At 28.6% G+C, this 23329-nt stretch overlaps 1 protein-coding gene across 1 annotated transcript in view; it reads left to right on the top strand.

The window, feature by feature from the left end:
- Positions 1-23329, top strand: part of LOC100212961 (uncharacterized) — a 54767-nt gene that overhangs the window by 13343 nt on the left and 18095 nt on the right. Inside the window, exon 6 of the mRNA XM_065793139.1 lies at positions 19363-19514. Within this exon, the coding sequence (XP_065649211.1) occupies positions 19363-19514 (152 nt within the window). The remainder of the gene's footprint in view (positions 1-19362; positions 19515-23329) is intronic.

Below are 23329 nucleotides of genomic sequence, written 5' to 3'. Positions count from 1 at the left end.
TGATCGAAATTATCAAATAAAAACTAAACGGATACGGCTATGAAATAAATAAAAATAGATTCAAATACAGAATCTATTTTAATTCTCCTCTATTCGAATTGATAAAGTTATATGTCGATTCAAGTCCATTTTTTTCTTTTTTTATACAACTTTTATGGGGAGTCAAAATTTTTAATATATTTTGTATCGTTGCGAACAGAACATGGGCGTTTTTTGCCCAATGATTTACCAAAACTCTATATTGATGAAGTAGAAATAAAAAAAAGATTCCTTTTTAAAATTCCTAGGTATTTATCTTAACGAAAATATGACATGGAAAACTCATATTGATTATATATCAACAAAAGTTGCAAAAAGTATTGGAATCCTCTATAAGGCCAGAAATTATTTAAATAAAAATAAGTGAAAACAACTATGCTACTCATTTATTCATAGGTATATAAACTATGCAAATATTGCCTGGGGAAGTACAGGTAAAAGTAAATTGCAATGTCTTTACCGCCATCAGAAACATGCAATGCGAATAATACATTTTTTAAATCGTTTTTCAAATACAAAACCTTTATTCAAAGATATGAACGTATTAAACGTTTTTGAACTTAATTTGTATAATACTTTATGTTTTACGTTTTGTTGTATGAACAACCCTTTATTACCTGTTTTTAAAGATCTATTTACCTTTAAGAGTCATTTTTTGTAAGAATCAGGCAGTCAATGGAAGTGACCTCCTCCAAATTGCTTGAATTTTTTATATATTGATCAGAATATAGAAAAAACCTGTTGGGGAAAAAAAAAATTATCAAAAATGTTAAATTCACTCGGAATCTGGGCTTAAATTTTTGAGATTTTTTTAAAAATTTTTAGAAATTTAGTTTTTGCCACCTTTGAACCCATTTTTTTGGCAAGGCAAAAAGTTGCACATAGCTTTTGTAGTTAATATCAGACGTAACTTAAAAGCTCTCTCCAAAAAATATAAAAAAGTTGCGTGACACTGTGCGGTTGGCTAATTATCATAGTTCAAAAGTACAAAATCAATCACTTTTGTCAACTTTTAATCGGAGTTAATTCTAGCGGCGAAGTGTTGCACACAATTTTTCTTTTAGGATTTGAAATTATCAAAGGTATTGAGACTAAAAATGCAAAGAAAGTTATGTGATACCTAAGGCCTATTAATATATTAAGGCTTGAAATTGGAAAAAAAATGTTTTAGTATACTTACAAAATGAACCATTACGGCAGAGGCGCTTAGTTTTGTAAAAATGTAAACATATCCAACTGTCAATACAAAAAGGTCCTTACATAATAATAAAAAAAATTCGTGTGATCTTTAGATATTAAGTTAAAAATAAAGGTACAAATTGTTAAAAATGATTAAGTACGAAGAGATATTTTTTTTGGACACACAGATGAGGTTTTCGCTCACAATAAAATTTCTATCATCCAAAATTAGCATTTAGCATTACACAAAACATTGCACGTAATGTTAAGAAAAAATTTAAGCGTTTCTGACTATGATATAGAAATCATAACAATTGAAATAAATAATAATAAAAAACAATACATGATCAGAAGTGAATTATTTAAATTTACGTCATAACCAAATAACTTGTGGTGATCGAATGGAAGAAGAATCGCTGATATCACGATTGTGGAGAAACAAGTTAGTGGGCGGTTGTTTACTTTACCATAAAAATGTCTTAACTTTATTTTAACGATCTTTAAAATTTGCATAAATAGAGTAGATATTTTATCATTGCTATTGAGAAATAGGTACTGCATAAATAGAACTTGTTTTTAGTTGAGTTTGAAACAAAACAAATATTTTTATGAAAACTGTTGTTGCTTTTCAAAAGGAAATTGTGGATCATTCAAAAAACATAAAATTATAAACAAAATGTTCTACATTCATCAGCTGGGAGATGTTGATGTTAAGAAACACCTCATCAACTTAAAGGTAATTATGTATTTTAAATTTACGCAGACTGTAATATAATTTTTATAATTACATACTTTATAACTTCTCTGCAATAAGATTTTGAGACAAAGTTCTTTAAACAAAAAAAAATAGCTCTTTTAATTAATTCCTCACTCTTTTAATAAATAATCACTAAATTAATCACACTCTTGCAATATTGTATTTTAATAATAACAACAATGTATTTCAAACTTGTAAACATTTTTCGTGAAGAGTCAGATTATAAACAATGCTTTAAATGACACACTTAATAATTGTTTAAAAAATTGTTTTTAGGTCATGCGATTAAACGATAATAATATTTGGGAAGAAAATGGACTTATTGCAAATAGACTTAAAAGAAATCTTGAAAAGGATGAACAAATATGTGCTTTTCACCGGTACACGTTTGGTATTGCATGGAGTCCTCCAAAAACATGCTTTCATCCTCACCATCTAAATATAAAAGGAAAAAAATCTCCCGCTTTAAGGGCGTCACCAATACATGTCGTCATATCAATGTCAAAGCGATACAATGAAGTATTTTCAGTTGGTGCAATGCTGTGTTTTACCCATTTAAAGCAAGAAACTGCTTTATCTAGAGTCAACGAAAACACCAATTTATGTACAGAAACACAAACACAACAAGAACAAACATATATTACACCTGCTACTCCAGATGAAGAATTTGATCCCGGTGAAATTAATGTTTCACAGGAGATTTTGGACGAATCTCTAAGAAGCCGTGAGAGTGTAACTGAGGTTCTTAATGCAAGTCCAATAAAATTTAGATTAAAAAGGAAGTTCGAATATCTGGAAGATACTACTAAAGATAAGTTAAAAGGCAAGTATGTTCGCCTAGAAAACTTATTAAAGAAAAAATTTGCGGAAGCTGTTGCTCCTGGACAAGAGGAAATACTTATAGATTTTCTTAACAGTAAAAATGTTGATGAAATAAATAGCCCTCTCCCAATTGAAATTATTCGTGCTCAGAAAGTATATAAGCAAAGTGATTCCATGGGAAAGTTAGTTATCCTCTCATTATTAGACCATACCAAGTATACCAAAAAGTTTATAATGAACACATTTGAGTGTACCAAACATCATATAGAAACAGCAAGAAAATGGCATGCATCTCATAAAGGGTTGGCATTTCCAGAGAAGAAAGTATTCGTCCGATCTAGTCTTGATCAAACAAAGTGTGAACATTTCTTAGACTTTATATTTACAAGCGGTATTTTGCATGATGTTGCTTATGGAATAACCAAATTAAAATACGACAGCGGTGAAGAACAAAAGATAGTGCATGCAATACTGACGACAAAACATAGCCACGCTATCATGTTCTATCAAAAAAGTTGTAGTGAAAACAATTATATACCATTATCTGATTCAAGTTTGTGGAAAGTATTGCATGCAATAAAACCTTCAAGTCGAAAAAGCTTAGCTGGATTAGATGATGTTACTGCTTCAGGCATGAATGGTTTTCAAACATTACAAAAATTGGCACAAAGATTTAGTTCTAAATCTCTCGAAGCTGCCCTTGAAAAAGGAAAAAGGTATTTGAAAACAAGTTATCAAACCAATTGTAGTGTCAATGACTCAAACATTTCTTCTCATAGCTCAAAACATGCCTTATCAGATCCATCTGAAAAAAATCTTCAATCCAACACAGAGATATCAGTCTGTGCCGATTGCTATGATTTGTGCAAAGCTATCGAGATGATCAAAGAACTAACAATTCAAAATTATGACGATGCTGATTCTATTTATGATTTGGAAATTGCTGTAAAGGATGTATTCAACTACATAAAACACCTGATGAGAGATTCTCAACAGAAAAAGGCAAAATTCGAAGCTTTTAAGCAATTAAACGATGAAACTGCTTTCTGGCTTAAAGATTTTTGTCAAAAAATTCTTCCGGTTCGATACAGAGAGGGCCAAAGAGAGTATTTTGGCAAGAAAGGAATGAGTTTACATGTGGATATATTCTTCATAAAAATAGCAGGAAAGTTATTCAAACGTGTTTACTTTACTTCAATGTATAGGTGTGATCAGGGAATAGGTGATGTTGTTACGTTAGCCACTGCAGTTTTAGACCAATTCAGAATTGATCAACCGCATATCAAGAAAATGTTTACCAAATCTGATAATGCCGGCTGCTATCAGGGAAATCTTTCAGCTAAACCAATCTACAATGTATGCAAAGAGAGAGATATAAAGTTGCTGAGATATGATTAGAATGAACCCTGTTGTGGAAAAGATCAATGTGACAGGGAGAGTGCAGTTGTAAAGACAATTTTAAGGAGTTACGTTGACTCTGGTAATAATCTTTTGACTGCTGAAGATATACACAAGGCTATGCATTATAGTTTTGGCGCTAAAGATGCAAAAGTAGCAGTTGCTCAAATTAGCAATGATAAAACTGTAGTTACTGGACCAAAGATTAAGAACATTAGCAACTATCACTCATTTGAGTTTGGTGAGAAAAGTATGAAGATGTGGCGTTATTTCAATATCGGTGAGGGAATTGAACAAGAGTATGGAAATCTTAAAATTCAACCCTCGATTAAGTTGTTGTTGCCATATAGCAAAACAGATAATTCAATTAAGCGTAACAAGTCACTTAAGGAAAAACAGAAAAGAAGTGACAGGCAATTATATTCATTAAGACTTTGCACTGAAATGAATTGTACTTTATCATTTGAAAGCGATGCTGAGTTAGAAGAACACATGCTATCCGGTCTTCATACAGTTCCGAAATCATTAACATCATTGGATAAAGTTCGCAACTCGTTTGTTTATAAGATGAAAATTACTTCACAACCAAATATGCCAATTTCTTCATCCTCTAACAGTGCTTCCGTAAAAGACAAACCACATTGCATGAACATTTTTCTATTGCAAGGTTGGGCATTACCAGTTCGAAGTTCTTTTAGATTTTCAAATCAGCAGAAAGAACTGTTGTATAAATACTTTATTCGTGGAGAAGAATCAGGTAATAAAATGAGCCCTGAGCAGGTTCACATGCAGCTGAGGAGAGAACTTCCGCCTGATCAATATGTAACTAGCCAACAGATAAGATCTTAATTTTCAAGGTAGGCATTTTTGCTATCAAAACTTTTGCAAATTAGATTATGTTTCTGACTGTTAAATAGTTCTTTTACAAATATGAAATTAAAATTTAGGTGAAAGTTATAATTTTGTGAATTTGTTTACATATGTTTAAAAATATGTACAATTGATATTGTTATAGATTTAGTAACCTGAAAAGAAAAGGTAAGCTGGTAGAACCGACAACAGAAAATAATGAAAATAGTCAGGTTAACGATAACAAAGAAGTTTATGGCGAAAATGATGACTTTAATCTGGCAGGAGACAATGAAGATGATAATAAATATGAGGAAGACATCGCCAATCTTGCAAAAGAAATTTGTCTTGTATGGAAAGTGAATGATTGGGTTGCTGTTGCATATGAAAAACAATGGAATATTGGATATATTGTGGAGGTAATATTATTCAAAGTATATATTAGTTTCAAGTTTTTATTTTGTTTTACAAAACAGTGCTCTAAAATAAAAGGAATATAAATAAAATGTAAAAATAATTTCAGAATGACATTATATAAGACTTTACAAGTTTTATTGAATGTAAGCAAAATTAAACAAATCATAAACTCTTTATTATATTATTTTAAATGTTGCGCTAATACTTTTAGGTATCTATAACTGGGATCAGAGTTAATTGTATGATTAACGGGCAAGAGAAGAATACTTTTCGCTGGCCAGTTACTACCGAGGAGATAAATAACCAAACTGATAAAATTATCTGTTTAGTAAATGCTCCTTTTCTAATCAGTGGTTGTGGCGATTATTCATTATCCGAAGAAGACTATAATACAGTCATATCATTATTCTTAGAGAAACTTACTGCAGCAGAGTAGAAATTATGTGTGATGTGGTGGATAATGTGTGTAAATGACTCTATTAATAAATGAAAAACTAATTTTTAAATGGAAAAACATTTAAATGTTTGATTTATGTTTTATTTAATTAGCAATAGAGTTATCTTGATGTTAGATTTTTGTTCAGTTTTTAATTCATGTTATATCATGCGTGTGACAAAATCACACGAATTTTTTTTATTATTATGTTAGGACCTTTTTGTATTGACAGTTGGATATGTTTACATTTTTACAAAACTAAGCGCCTCTGCCGTAATGGTTCATTTTGTAAGTATACTAAAACATTTTTTTTCCAATTTCAAGCCTTAATATATTAATAGGCCTTAGGTATCACATAACTTTCTTTGCATTTTTAGACTCAATACCTTTGATAATTTCAAATCCTAAAAGAAAACTTGTGTGCAACACTTCGCCGCTAGAATTAACTCCGATTAAAAGTTGACAAAAGTGATTGATTTTGTAATTTTGAACTATGATAATTAGCCAACCGCACAGTGTCACGCAACTTTTTTATATTTTTTGGAGAGAGCTTTTGGGTTACGTCTGATATTAACTACAAAAGCTATGTGCAACTTTTTGCCTTGCCAAAAAAATGGGTTCAAAGGTGGCAAAAACTAAATTTCTTAAAATTTTAAAAAAAATCTCAAAAATTTAAGCCCAGATTCCGAGTGAACGAAACATTTTTGAAAATTTTTTTTTCTCTTAAAGAAAAGAATAAATATAGTTTGCGAAATAAAAACTATTTAAAATAACCCTTTTTTCAAACAAAGTTTAATCAATTTTGTATAAATTATCGAGCACCTTATCTCTGGAATAAAATTGTCCAGCCTAATTTTGATTCATCTATCTCTTTTTCTGTTTTTAAAAACAAATTAAAGAATATTATTTTTTCAACGGATAATATATTGAAATATTTTTGAGATATTATTTAAACGATTTATTATTTGAATTGTTGGATTGTTATTTTGTCTTAATCTACTTGTATTGTTTTATATTTATATTGTAATTTTTATATGGTTCTGGCGACAAGATCGTTATGATCTTCTTCCGGATTCCAAGTTTATATATTTATATATTACATGTAAATCACGACATGTAAATAATGTAAACTAAAAATTAAACTTAAAAAAAAAATAGCGCTTGAACCGAAACAGATATAAAAATAATATTAGCACTATCTTGTTTGAAATTTAATTTTAATTATGATTTTAAGTATAATTTTTATGCAGCTAGAACAAAAAGTTAAATAAAAAATCAAAAAAGTAAAAAAACCCTTTTTTCTGATAAAACCGCACACTCATTAATTACCTATTTTAGTTTTTTGCAAGTGACTAAGCGCCTATCTAATTAACTTGTGCTATTTCCGGTTTAATTAAAAATGAACTATAATGTTATTTGTTAAATAATCATCTCTTACTCATTAAAAACCAATTATTATATTATTTCTCAATATAATCATCACTTACTCAATTCAATTTAACTCACTCACTTAATTTAACATGTCAACTAAAAAAACAAAAGCATACAAGGAAGACGATATGGTAGCCACATTAACTGATATGAAAGAAAGTAAAACATCACTGAGAAAAGCTGCATTCAAACGTGGCGTTCCATTCTTAATGCTCAAAGATCGCAAAAATAAAAACAACAAAGGCTTCCATGGCTCAGGTATAACAACGGTACTCTCAAATGAAAATGAAAGATTTATGGTGCATGCATCCAATTACTTGGTGACTAGGGTTATGGTTTACCCCAAATGAAATATTAGAATTTGAATCTGGCTACCTTAAACACGAAGATCAATTGCACTTACTCAAAAATGGCAAGCCCGGTAAAGACTGGTTTCATGACTTTATGAAGAGATGGTCATAAAAAATTTCAATAAGAAAAGCGGATAACTTAGCATTTAAAAGAGCCACTTCTTGTACGCCAGAAATAATTGATCGTTATTCGAATGCGTCGCCAAGCAATTTCAACAGACTGGTATAACTTCTGGGTCGCATATTTGGAATTGTGATGAAACAGATTTTTTGGGTGATCACGATTAAGCAACCGTAGTGTGTCGAAAAGGGACAAGACGTGCATTTGACTTACTGGCAACAATGAAAAATTCATTATATTGTTAACAATTGCTGCAACGCAGATGGTCATCTTGCATCACCATTTGTGATAAACAAAGCCAAAAGAAACTTTCGTCCTGACTGGGCAAGAGGTGGTCCAGTTGGCACCAAATATTCAATTTCAGGTTGGATGGAGCACGATACGTTTATTGAATGGCTGAAAGAAGTATTTATAGCCAAAACTGAGCAAATTGGTGGTATTCATATTTTAGTATTAGATAAGCATTCAAATCACATAACTTTAAAAGCGGTATTGCTGTGCAAAAAACACAATATAATCTTGATTTCTCTACCAGAGCATTTGTCACATATTCTACAACCATTGGATAGAGGTGTCTGTTGTCAAACATGTCAAACAAGCATTTCTCAACTACACCAGCTTCAAGTTTTGATAGGTATCTAGCATGTGTTGAGCGTTGCAAAAACAGTGTCGAGATAGAGTTGAAGATGTTTTTCAAGCCAGAAATCAATCGCATGTTAAGAAATCGAAGCAGAGCAACATGTCAAAACTTGACGGAAAATGTATTACCGAAGAAAATGTGATCGAGTTCCTCAAACAAAAAGATGAAGAAAAAGCAACAAAGGAAGCAATGAAAGTTGCTAAACTTAACGCAAAGCCTAGACTCTCTATGCCAAGTACTTAAATGACTGAGCAACTTCAGCAAAACAATAATGAAGAACAAGTACCAGCAGCCAAACGATTAAAAGTTGCAAAATGTAAAAAGTGTAGAGTACAATTACATACAGAAATGTTGCAATGCGAGAATTTGACGTATCGGGAACGGTTGTGCAAAGAAACATGTTTACCAAACAAATATGTAGTTGAATTTAAGTTTTTTTGTTGCAAAAAATGTAAAAACTTAATAGTTTAAATAGTTTAATAGTAAAAACTATAGTTTCTTAAATATATGTTGTGTTAAAAAAAATAATAAAAAAAAGTTAAAATTTAATAAATTAAATGTTTTCTGTTGCGTGCGGTTTTATCAGCATGTCGCCTAAAACCGCACAATTTTTTTTACATAATTTTATTATTATTTTTTTAACATATATTTGTATTATCTTACGTAGTTTTTTTATTACCTATCTAATAAAAAATCAATGAAAAAATAAATAAATAAAAAATGAAAAGTTATTTAATTTTTATTGATAACTGTGCGGTTTGACCCGGTTTTACTCTATTGTATTCAATATATTCAATGAAATGCGTTTCATTGAATATATCGTACACCCAGATCAAGGGTGCCACAAGTCAAAAATTTTGCAACGCTCAACACATGCTTGATACCTATCAAAACTTGAAGCTAATGTAGTTGTAGTTAGTTACATACTATCAAATGACATTCATAAACTCAATACCCATAATTTTTGTTTGAAAGAATATATTATATTCAATATTATATATTCTTTCATGAACAAAAAATATTTTCATGAGCAAAAAGTATTGTTTAAATTTTTGACTTGAGCGGTGTTATAAGCTAAGGAGCGATATGATAAGCGTACGTTAGAGAAAAAATAATTTTGACCGTTTGGCGCATGCGTCTGGTATTGGCGCATGGTATATACCATTCTTAAGCATTTATTATGCTGAACAATTTTTTAATTACACTAAGATCTTAAAATGAAATTGAGTAGTTATTAAATAACAAATGCATATATTTACACAATTCTATAATATTTTGATAATGAATTTAATGCTGCTTTAGCTGTTGCCGTTACTCATTCGTGCGTGTATCATAAATTGGTCTTTTGTATTTTAATTTTGTAATTTGTATTTTAAAAAATCTTCTCAGATTTTTTAAAATACAAAGTAAAACATTTTTAAAGTTCTATTGATGTTATATGCATAACATATCTAAAAATACTATATACTATAACAAATAAAAGGTATAAATGTCAATCCACATCATAATCAATAACATAACAGCGATAGAAATTCTTTGCGCCTAAGTCACGATGCTTATCACCTTAGAGATACTTGTTAATATAAATACTGATAGAGATAGTTATTAATATGCTTAGGTAATTAGTTAAACTTTTTTCTTAAAGGAAAAAAGACTTTACCTTCAAACTTTTATTTTCCTCAAAATTTATTAACGGGGTTCGAATAATCTGCGGATGGTCTGAAAGAAAAGTTTAACAATAACTTGATAGAAACTTAATAAAGAAAAAAATTTATAAGTCTATGCCCGTTTTTTTTATAGACTTTTACAGAATAAGGTTACAAAGTGTTGAACATTAATCGTTAACTTAAAACAAAAATTTGACAAATTTTTATTTTCTACTACTTACTAGGGTGCATCCGACGCCCCATACTTTCAAAAATTGGTCTCTATTCTTAAAACTTTCTATAGGTTCTCACAAGAAACTCTGTTAAATTTTTTCCAAGTTAAATCAGGTTTAAGGGGACAAGTTTTAAAATTGCAACGAGACCTGGAACGCAAAAAAAAAAGTTTTTCAAATGTATATCATGTTGGGTCTTAAAAAAAAAAAAAGTGAAACTTTATAAAAATTTATCATTTTTTGTTAAAAATACCTTAAAAAAAAATTTCGGCAAAAACCATGAAAAAATGTTGTTTTTTTTTTTTGTTAAAATATGATAATTTTTATGCAATAAAACTTAAAATAATAATTCTTGTGTATGCATGCCCGTACCGTGGGTACGTCGACCCCCTCGGGTATTGTCGGGTACGATCGACCCCTTCTTTTTTAATAGATTCTCTTTGTTTCACGCAAGCTTTAAAAGAAAGTTAAGCAAAAATTTTATTTACTATTCTAAACTACCTTTTTTCAAAAATGACCCCCATCCTAAAATGACCCCCATCCTATTTTCACAGTACGGGCCTAATATGTAGAGTTTTTCTGCCGCTTACTAAAGAATATTCAAGTAAGGAATAAAATGAATGGCGCTGAATCCATCAGAGGGAGAGCTTGTAATTTGGAACTTAATAACTGAAGCCAAGAAACAACATACTGCTTCGAAGAATATAACGAAGTTGCAATTTTTTATAAAAATTTTCTTTTTCACTACTTACTTACGTTACGTAATATCATTCATTCAAAAAACTTTGTTTTAAAAAAAAGAACGTTCTATTTTCTTCTTTCTATCGTTACGTCATTATTCATTAAAAAAGAAATTTTCTTCTTTCTATCGTCACGTCATATCATTTACAGTACTTATTTACTTGTATACGTTGTATATCAGAGTGTAAGACTACGAAAAGAATTTTTAAATGAAACTAGTATTATTTTCAAGCCACATCTAAAAAAAATTAAATCACTTTTTTACGAGGCTCGAAAAAGCGTCAAGAAACGAATAAAAGAGGCTCATGATAATACCGATGTAGAGGACGAAGGTAACATATTTGACATTTTACAAAATATGTATAGAGAGAAACTTATTTGAACTGGACTTCTGTTGATATTTCTTCTTTGGACTTTAGTACTTCTTTATTATACATTTACTTGTTTTCAGACACTAATATATATGCTAATAATTAACAAAAACATTACTTAGTTATTGCTTTAAGTATTTAAAAAAACTCGAAATTATCCAGTCCCCCCCCCCCCACTTATTCCAGCCCCCCTGCTTATTAAGTTTTAGTGATATTTCCAACCCCCTCCCCCCGCCTATTCCAACCCCTCCCCCTTCTATTAGGCACCAAAGAGTACTTGACCAGTTAAAACGGTTTCAAAAATAAAAACAAAAACAAACGTGGATAAATCAAAAAAAAAAAAAAAAAAAAAGGAGGAGGTTAAAGTAGTATGCGTAATGCTTCCAGAAAATCTTAAACCACTGGTTGAACAGGCTTGTGACAAAGGCGCCACCAGCTGGTTAAACACTTTACCAATTAAAGAACAAAATCTAAATCTGAATAAGGAAGAGTTTAGGGACGCACTTAGATTGAGATACAATGTGCTGCTTGCTAATTTACGATCTTATTGTGCTTGTGGAGGAAAATTTATCAAGCTACACGCAATGTCATGCAAAAAAGGTGGCTTTGTGTGCAACAGACAGATAATATGAGATATTTTCTAACTGTTTGCCTAACTAAAGTTTTTACTGATGTTCAAGCAGAGCCGCATTTGATTCCGTTGACAAATGAAAAATTTCATCTCAAAACTGCCAATGTACGCGACGAAGCTAGACAGAATATGAAAGCAAAATGGTTTTGAAGGAAGGGAGAAACTGCATTTTTTGATGTTAGAGTAATGCATTCCAAGTCTTCCAAAAAATAACCAACAAAACAGATATTTTGCAGACAAGAAGAAGCGAAAAAATGTGAGTATTTAGAACGAGTTCTAGAAGTTAAACACCCATTCCCCCCATTGATTTTTGGTACAAATGGTGTACTCGGAGATGAATCTAAACGCTTTACGACACTACTGGCACATTAACTGTCCGTAAAGAATGGTGAGAGATACGGAGCAGTTACAAATTAGTTAAGGACACGTCGCTCAATGGAGATTATGCGAGCCTCCCTGCTCTGCCTAACTAGGCTCACTAACTTCATTTAGGCACTACCACACTGATGATTAGAAAATATGCAAAGTGGACTTATTTAATTTGTGTTTTTAAAGCATCATTGTTCTTTTGTTTAAAAAAAAAATCAATAACGAATAAAAAAGAAATGGAGGATGTAGAATAGACTTAATACGACCCTCATTTTACGGGTCTAGACAGCTAGGTTTTAGATTAATAAATTAATAAATAATAATGACATATGGTGTCTAAATCAACCTTAATTAAAAGTTGAAAATACAATGCCTAAAGTTTTTATTCAATCTATAAAAAAAACCATATTTTTTCTATATGCTGCAAGGTTTTGTTTAATTTATTGGGAAAAAGTATTCAAGAAAAAAAAAAGCTACACAAATGTCTATCTAATTCCAGTATTCACTTATTTTTTTGTAAGTATTTTACAAATCCCATTAAATTAAGGATGGGGGATGGGGGAGGGGCAACCTGGTTCAATCAGTTTAACATTAAACCTTGTTTCAATGTTAAACTGACTGAAAACTTTTCAGTCAGTTTAATATTAAAACCAGGTTTCACACTTTTTCATCAATCAATCAATCCATTCAGTCGGAATCACGTGACTATACCGCAAAATCAAAAGTGACCATATTGAATTAGGGGAAAACAAACTATTCTTCTAATACGCGAAGTCAAGAAAACGCTATTCAACAATAACTTTATGTTTTACAATTACTTTGAAAGTTAATAAAAAAACATCAAAAAGATGTCTGCGAAACATTAGTCTTTTAAGTGGTTTTACTTTATTTTTACATATTTTTAAAATCTCTATTTTATTAAAATGTTGCCTTTTATTGCTGTCATTGTTTTAAAATTAACTCAACAAACCGCTACTGATTTTTAAGTTTGTTTTCCCCCAATTCAAGATGGTTAATTTTAAAACAATGCTTTGTAATACGGAATGACGTCATGCCGACTTGATGGATAAATCATTCATTTCACTTTATAAAGTAAACACAAAATTATGATCAGTCATAAACAGTTATGTAGCTGACAGAAACGTGACAACCTACAAATATTCACTATAAATTTGACAAAATATATATACATATTACTAGTACATAAATAATAATATCTAGTAATAAATAGTAATATACTTAAATAATACTATCTAGTAATAAATATAATATTACTAGTAATAAATAGTAATATTATAATAAAAAGAAAAACGGAACAAAAAAAAAAAAAAAAAGAGCAAAACAAAAACATTAAAAATGATAAAAAAAACAGGCATTTAAATAGAACGATAAGAAAACAGTAACAAGAACATCAGAAATAGCATGTTATTTAAGATAAAAAGCAAAAACAACTTAAATTTTATAGGTATAAAGGATAAGGTGAAAACGATATGAAAAACAATTACTGAGATAATCAACACAGTAGAAGCTTTACTTAATATTTTTATGTTGCATAAACTCCTTGACTTTAACGAAAAGAGCTTTACTTCCTTTTTTTAAATACGTTGTCTTGATTTCAGAGCGAAGATAATTCCATGATTTAATGGATTGATACTTAATGGAATTAATGCTATACTTAAGTGTTTACTTTAAATATATTACAAAGTTGTTACACAATTCTGATCTAAGATTATGACAATGACTTTTATTAACAAATTTATAATAACTATCAAAGCTTTTTGGTAAGTTATTATGGAAACTGTTTCATACAAATGTGCAATCCAACAGGAATATTAGATCTTTCAGCTTCATAATTTTTAAGAGGTTGTAGAGAGTTTTAGAATCAAATCTATTGGGCTAAATGAACTATTTTAAGTAATTTGTTTTGAAGGTTTTCTATGATCTTTGTATACTTTGAATGATTTTGCCCCCATATCTGACAACCGTAAAGCATACAAGAGTTAAATATAGCATACCATATGTTTATGAGTGTCTCACAGCTAACAAAATGCCTGATCTTTGCCAACATTTCATTTTCACGGATGATTTTAAGTGCAGTCTACTTTTCTCATCATCATTCCCCTTTCAGCAATTGTGCATCTTCAATTATGTTACTATATATTTTTTATGATATATTATATCACAGTGGCTGATTAAGACTTTTTGGGGCCCGAGGCTATTTTAAAGCAGGAGGTCTTTTTCCTTGGACAACAACAAAAATGAGTGAAAAAAGGTGGAAAAAAAAAAGCTTGCACTAATATTTAAAAAAAAAAATGTTATATTTATTTGTTGAAATAATTTGAATGATTTTTTTCTGTTCTGGAAACTCATTGCTAAAATCCACTGAGCTATCATATTGCTGAAATCCACTGAGCTATCATATCGCTGAAATCCACTGAGCTATCATATTGCTGAAATCCACTCAGCTATCATATTGCTGAAATCCACTCAGCTATCATATTGCTGAAATCCACTGAGCTATCATATTGCTGAAATCCACTCAACTATCATATTGCTGAAATCCACTGAGCTATCATATTGCTGAAATCCACTAAGCTATCATATTGCTGAAATCCACTCAGCTATCATATTGCTGAAATCCACTCAGCTATCATATTGCTGAAATCCATTGAATATTTACAATATTACAAACATTGTTTGCATCGAGGATTTACCTTGGTGGCTTTTAATTTGTAGAAAACAATAAAACCACTCATACACATGGTCATTTACATAATGAAATATCACTGATCCTTGTGAGAAATATCAGGAGTACAATCTACAATGATTACTCATGATTTTTAGCAATGGCTAGTTGTTGCTGATTTTTAATACTTGAAATAGTGATTGTAATAACTGAATTCTAGTAATAGTAATAACTGAATTTTGAATGTTCAGTAATTGAATGTTTGTAATTTTATTTCTGAAATTTTAAATACATGTTTGTGGGTATGATTTTCTGGTGTTCTTGACAATTTTCTAATTTTCTCCCCCTTCACCTTTAGGGTTTGATTTGTAAAAGACTTTTCTATTTTTTGTTTGTGTTATGATAAACTAGATTTTAAAGATTTATAAATTTATTTATAGATGTCAAACTTTAAAAAAAAAACTCAGTGGATAAAATCAACAACAACAACAATAAGATATTTATTTTCCTCAAAATTTACAATATAATTACAGTAATATATTAACAATAATAATAATAATAATAATAACAACAATAGTAATGATAAAAATAATAAGAATAAGAGTATAATATTATAAATAATAAAATCAAAATATAATTATTAAGAATAAATATAAATAATTGATTGAGGAAGGAGTCACTCATGCAGAATTCTGATCAAAGGAGTGACACCAAATAATTTTATTTATAATAATAATTTAAAAAAATAATAATAATAACAATAATAGCTTTATTCATTAATATAGCAAAAGTAACAGCAAAAATAATAGTATTTATAATAATTGTAATAATAATAGTAATACTAAAAACAGCAGTAATGAAACTAATTATTAATGACAAAAACAATAAAGTTTCTATAAAAATAGTAAGAAAAAAAAAGATAACTAAAGAAGTTAATAATGATAAAAAATTAAAATAAAATAATGAATGAAATATTAAAAATTAAAGTAAAATTAAAAAATGGGTGAAATTTTAAGCTTCACATGTTTTTTTGATGAAATTCAAAATCTATTGATTAATTTTGATATAATTTATAATGAAACTTAAAAAAAAAAATTTAATGAACTAAGGAGACATAGTTCTAGGAAGGGACAATTAAGATTCAGGACGTGATTAGCTCTAATTACTTTAACTTTTCGAAAGTCATTCTCATTGGACACCAGTATCAACATACTAGAAATATGAGTATGCCTCATACCTTTTAGTTATCTATCTGGAACAAAAAAACTTCAATTCACTTGTCTAAAATTCGCAATTTCTCCCTAGGCCCATTGCATAAAAAGTTGTTTGTACCTTATTTTGTACAGGTATAGTGCACTTAAAAGGACAGTGCTCTTAAAAAGACAAAAAACTTATTAAGTTTATTAAACCAAAGTTTGGAAATTTCAAAATATAAACTGGCCCTTTTTAATAAAAGTTAAAGAGCAGAAATTCAAAAAATTTTCAAATTTTGTCTCGAAGATAGTATTTTAAAAAGTTTGAGAACTAAAGTTGACTAATATTTAATATAAAACAAAAAATATTTAATTTATAGTCGTAAACTAATGTCTAGATAAAAGCTATGAATAGGATCCTTATCGGAAAAGTAGTTGCTTTACACTTGTTTGATACAAACATATAGTTTTGATTACTTAAAAACATATAGTTTTGATTACTTAAAAAGCACTTTAAAAATGTTGATATTTTTGTCTTTTAAGGGCACTGTATATTTTTAAACTTTTTGCCTATTTTTTTTTTTACTTCTTAAAGAAAAAAACTTCCAAGTAACAATCTCTGTTTTTAATGATCACTACAATTTTTCAATCAACAATAACAGGGATTCTATCAATCTAATAGAATCTATTGAGTTACAAATCTTTAATACTGTCTTCTTCATCATCAGGTTTTTTAAATAATTTCTTTGCTGCGGTTATTTTTTTCGTTGTTTATTTAGGTAAAATTATAGTTGGTCTTTTACCATAGGGCATTGTTTTAGCTTTGCAGCTTTGCAAATGCTTTTTTCTGAAATCTTTTGTTTTATAGATGCATCTTTCCTTGCATCTATAAAACAACTCAGTTTCTTCTCTATTTTTCCTTTCTTTGTCTTCTTCCTCCTGAGATTATTTCTCCCTGGAGTTCGTAATAGACTATACAAGTTTTAGCACATCTACACATTGACCTTCCATGGAGCCATGGATTAGGTTACTTTTATACTTACTTTTTAGTTTCATTGCTTTTAGTCTATTTATTTTTTTGGACTGTCAATAGACCTGGTATTTCATTAAGAATAATAATTTTTTCATTTAAGCCCATAATCATAATCTGTAGTGACAAACATTTTTCTTTCCAGTTTGAAATTTTCCCTTCCCAATACATTTAGCTTTTTTTTCATTTATTTTTCTTTTTTCATTCATTTCATAGATATAGGAGAACTTATTTTACCATTTAGAATTGATTAAATATCAGTAGCATTAGATAAAGTAACTGCTAAACATGCTGTTGCATGCTGATAAACATACTGCATGCCTTTTGCAATTAAATGTCTATCAAATAATTTACTAAATGCAAGTAAGGACTTGTGATCTTGTGACATATATTCTACTGTTGAAATCAATAAGTTTGAAATACATCTAGTGGAGACATCTAATTAGTCATCATGACTAATAATTCTTTGAATACCAACGGACCTCTTGTTATTGCAGAATATCCTTATTTTTGCCATTAATTTTGCACCACTCAACAGTTTTGTTTATTATTTTGTTTTTTTCATCTCAGTTAAATTGCTTTACAGCTGCTCCAGATTTATTCCTTGGCTTTTTAATTACAGAATTTCCATTTGCTGCTACTCTTAAGCTAGGATTTGGACTGTTATAAGAATTACTACTATCTTTCAAAATAAGCTTTAAGATATAAAGGAAAGAAAAAAAAGACAATAATATTAAAATATTTTCAAAAAAATAGGTTTTTATTGCATGGTTTGGGTGAAATTTCATGATTTTTCTAATTATTTTGAAAAATCATAAAGTAATGTCAAATTTCTTTCTATTGCAAGATACCTATCTTAGGCATGCAAAATATCTCTTTTTAAGGGTACCTTGCCCAAAATAGACAATTTTCAAATACAAATAAAGCATTAAAAAAAAAATTTATTACTGCTTTCAACCACGAGGATGTAGTCATATGGCTTTAGACAAAATGAAAAATAAATAACTTTAAAAAAATAAGCCGCACAAAGTATTTCAAGCCAATTTAAATTTGTTGTCTTTTTAAGGGCACTATATTTGTACATGAAAAATAAGTTTTCTTATAATAAACAAAAAATAAAAATTCTGGAAATATGTGCAATATATTATTCATCAAATAATGTATTGCACATATAAACAAACAAAAATATGAATAAAACATTCATTGTTTTTGACCAAATATAAATAAAGCAAATAAATTCTGAGCAAATATAAATAAAATGAATACTTGATTAACAAAAAAGTAGAGATTGTGATTTATTAAATCATGATCTATTGATCATTATGATTATTACCATGATCTAGCCTTTTATTAAATCATGATCTATTAGCCTTTTATTAAATCATTATCTATTAGCCTTTTATCAACAAATAGAAATACAAGCAATCAATAAAAAAAAAATTAACTTTTATTTGTTTATTCTTGAGATTTTTTTAATTTTAAACATTTTTTTTTTTTAAAGTTTTTTTTATTTTTAATTTTAATATATTTCATTTCTTATTTAATTTAAGCATCTGTTAAATCTGTTATTTAAAATAATTGACTATAAATCTGTTAGTTAAAATAGTTGACTCTTAAGAATATCAAAAATAATAAGTATTTAGCTATGTGACACACATGCTTAGTACATTGTGTTATAAGACAATGAACCTATGGTATTCTTTGACAAAGCAGTTGTAGTCTAAATGTAGTTTAAATAAACTTTGCTTCAATTGCAAAAAAAACAAAAAGTTAAATATGAGTTTTTCATACTACTTTTAAAGTATTATAGTACTTTCATATAAAAGTTAATATGAAAGTTCATAATTGAATTTATATTCATATTATGAACCCAATTATAATAGCTCAATAAACTTATTAATATGTTATTGTCTTTTTAAATAGCTGTTTGATTGACATTAAACAAAGATGTTTTTAGGTGTTTTTGATATTGCACTGTGAATCACACAGTTTATCTTTTTTAATATATTTTTTAATAAAACAGTATAATGTGGGGATTTATCTGTGACAAATTTGGAACAAAGCTTGCTCTACTATTCTCTGGAACCAGTCTTGCAGTATCTACCATTTTGTTTGGGTTCAGCATAAATTATACATGGGCTATTATTGCTAGATCTATTCAAGGATTGTGCATGGGTTTGTTAAATTTGTAAAGTTTTTTTATCAGTATATTCAAAATAACAAAATATGTATCTAGGCTAGGACATTACGTCTGCTCTGTACATATATTTTCTTACTTTGCCTATACTATCTGTGTTTATATAGTTCTTTATCTATCTTGTTTTGAAAGCAACTAGTTGCTGGAAAGCAATTTCTATCATTTCTACCTTGAAGTAAATATGATAAGGTAAGTTAAATTTTCTAAAGTAAGAAAATTTAAAACTAATTCCCTCCTTTAGAAGATTTAAAACTGCCTGTTTTATCAACTATTAACAACATATTAATAACAATCAATTTGTAAGAAATAATTTTGATATCTTACTTTATAATCTAAAAATATTTTCCTGATGCCCTTGGCATATTGAAGGGTTTTGGCAATTTCTAACAGTTATTTTTTATATAAACGCTCTTTCTATGGTCTTTGTATAAATATTAATTTGATGTTTAAAATTTGTTTTTTAATGCTTTCTTAACATCCAGCCTGTATTAATGAGTCATGCAGTACAAGTTTTAATTTCATGCAGTTTCCTAAAAACTTGTACTGTAAAAGTTTATAATCTTTTATTTTCTCAAATAAGGAATTTTAAATGCCTATAGTAAAAATAATAACTGGGGGTGGATGGAGATGTTATATGAGGTTGGGGGCTAAGTTATATTGTTAAGAGAATGTCACTGTTAAATAAAGAGCCAAATTTAAAATTTAGAGTCATTAAAAAAAAAATCAATTGTAAGTATATTAATACAATTAATGTAAATTTTATTTATGTGTACCAATATAAAAATTAAACAATTTTTTATCAAAATATCTTCCAAAATGTTTCACTTTCATTGACGGACTTTAATCTTAAGGCTTCACAATTTCTGAAATTAGCATCATGATTTTCTTTTCAAAACCAATGTTATACATAATTCTTTGGATCAAAATTAATTAATGATGGACCTAATAATGAAATAAACATTAAATTCAACACGGTTTTTATTATTAAAGAGTTTCGCTAAGAAGACAAGATTATATTCATAGCAGAAAAAGAATGCTCACATTCAGCTGTAGAAACAATCAAGGTATTTATAGCATTGCTCAGAGGCTGATGATCATTAGGAATTTTATTACAGTCAGCAGTGGAAAGTACTCATGAAATCCGTGGCCTGATGTACTTTCACTTATATTGAAAGTTTTTTCTAATTGTCTAATGTCACTGTTTCTAAAGCATGGATCTTGTTCTGGAAACCATTGTTGTTTATCAAAAATTTGAAATTTTTTATCTAACTATTATATTTTTCTTTGTTTGGATCATTTTCTTTTTCTTCTAACGATTTATGTGCAGCTCTAGTTGTAAACATTCTAGAGTCAAGATTTTCACTGAGTTTACTAAAAAATTACATTTGAATAATTTTTGAAACTTTATTTGACGCCTTTATATTCATATTTTTCTGCTGCAAGCTGTGGTTGTGAATAATATTCAGCAGAATAATTTCTCAGTGATTGAAATACATGGCATTTTAAGGTAATAACCCTATGTGTAAAGAAGATTTTCTCTCTTGTAACTTTTTAGAAAGATGTTCTAGTTCTATTAAAGCATCTAGCATTAATCCCATGTTTAGTAAAAAAATGATGTCACACAATTTCTTTTTAAGGCCTGCATATTATGCTCTATCTTCGCCATTACGTTTTAGATTCAATGAAGATTCATTAAAGTGTTGATACAATGCTGCATAATTATTCCAAACAGCCATACAGATCGTGCGCTAGACGACACCCATTTAGTACCTAGAACTTGTCTAATGGAATTCCATTTTACACTTAAAGCCATTGCAACAATTTCCAGTATTTTTTTGTTTTTAGGAGATGCATTGTAAATGGAATACAACTTATCAAAAAACTTTTTCATGTAACAAATTGGTAAAATATTTTGCACAACATCATTAACTGCTAACTCTTGACAATGATTACTACAATGTGATAAAATTAAATTGGGAAACTGATTCAAAAGTAAATAAGCCACACCTGCTATTTTGTCATGCATATTAGAAGCACCACAAGGAAAAGAGACTTAATTGCATAATAAATTTTTTTTTTTCAAAACCTAGACAATAACACTTATGAAAGAGTTTGCTTTAAAAGAGGCTTCTGTGTTTAATTGTTTGTAAGGTAAAAAAGTATTCTATTAACGATATTTATTTCTGAAATGTTCACTCAAACAGATTGAAAGAGCATGTTTTTTGCTAATTCATATATCATAAATCTGATTTACTATCATTATGTAATATATAGTTTACAAGCTTAGTCTACATTTCATTAGAAATATGGTGGACAATATCAGCACATGCTTGATCTGACAGTAAAATACGATCTATGTCAAAACCATTTTCTACTTGCAAAGATATTAGTTCTTTAAAAAAAGGAAATTTAGAATTCATTTTTGCAATGTGTTACACAGTGCGAAATATGCGGTAGGTAGTTAGTGGATCTGCATTTTCAATGCAACACCTCTCTATGTCCTGGTTTTTGGACTAAGAAAAAATTTTAAAAGCTTTTTCGTATGCAGCTGATTGTTAATGACATAAAAACTTTTTCCTCATTGGTTGCTGTTTTTTTTCTTTTGTTTCATTATATTCCTCAATGTTACCAAGCGTCCACTTGCTAGCCAATTTTAAACCCTAAGTTTTTTGGCACCTAAATAAATTATGAACTTAAAAACAGAACAGCCAAGACCATTTATTAAAACTGTCAACCAGAGAAATGTCTTCAATTTTTCCTTCTGTTGTATATCAGACCAGTAATCTGGAAAAAATGTGTCTTCACATGGAGGATAGGATATACAAGGTTCAATAATCAACAAGTTGGTGATTTCTTTATTTATTTCAGTGGCGTCATCTGAATTACTTTTAGAACTACCACTGCTTAATTTTCTTTTTGTTCCGCTTGCTGGCCATTTATCCATCTTTGCAATTAGCAATAAATCATTTTTTTAACTTGAAATGTTTAATGTCAAGTAAAACTAAAGTGTCCTGTATTTCATTCCACAAAAAAAAATTAAGAATAAAGAATGCCAACAAAAGTCTTTAAATTTGGTTGTTATTAGTAACTTTTGCTTTAAAATACAACAGAAAAGACACATTATAATTTTAGATTTTATTATTGAACTTTATGCCACACATTTTGAAGTATACCGCTAATAACAGCTGAAACATTACTTTATTTGTTCCACTGAAATAACACTACATGTAGAGTATATTATAAATACTATTTTTAATATATTCTGCATATATTATTTTACAATATATGTAGAATATATTATAAATAAACTTATTGTAAATATTCTGCAAAGAAGAAAAAAATTTACGATTAAAAAATCAACAACATAATTGTTTAAAATTCCCATATTTCTGTCACGCACACATTTTTGGTTTCAACTTCTTGCTTTTCAAATATAAAACTTTTTAAAATATAGTATTTTTTGCCATTTTCTGTTTCTTTCTCTTTCAAATACAAGTTGTGAAGCACATTCAGTTCTTGCTTTCAAATGAAGTTGATATTTTTAATGATCCAAATTTTTATTTAACAGATTTTAGATTATCAATTATGTTGTTTATTTTAAAAGTTATTATTTTAGATTATTTTGCTTTTATGTATTTCAAAAAATTTTCTTTTATGTATTTCAAAAATTTTATTTCATAAGTAACTGTTCCAAAAGTAACTGTTTTGAAAGTCTTCAATTTTTGTTATTTCAAACAATGAATTTTAGAAAATAACAATATTTTGAAATAATTACAAAATTTTTTTTTATTTT

This window comes from Hydra vulgaris, chromosome 03, assembly GCF_038396675.1.
Source record: "Hydra vulgaris chromosome 03, alternate assembly HydraT2T_AEP".
Classification (NCBI taxonomy): Eukaryota; Metazoa; Cnidaria; class Hydrozoa; order Anthoathecata; family Hydridae; genus Hydra; species Hydra vulgaris.
Note: the sequence above shows the minus strand (reverse complement) of the source record. Positions and strands in the feature narration are given on the sequence as shown.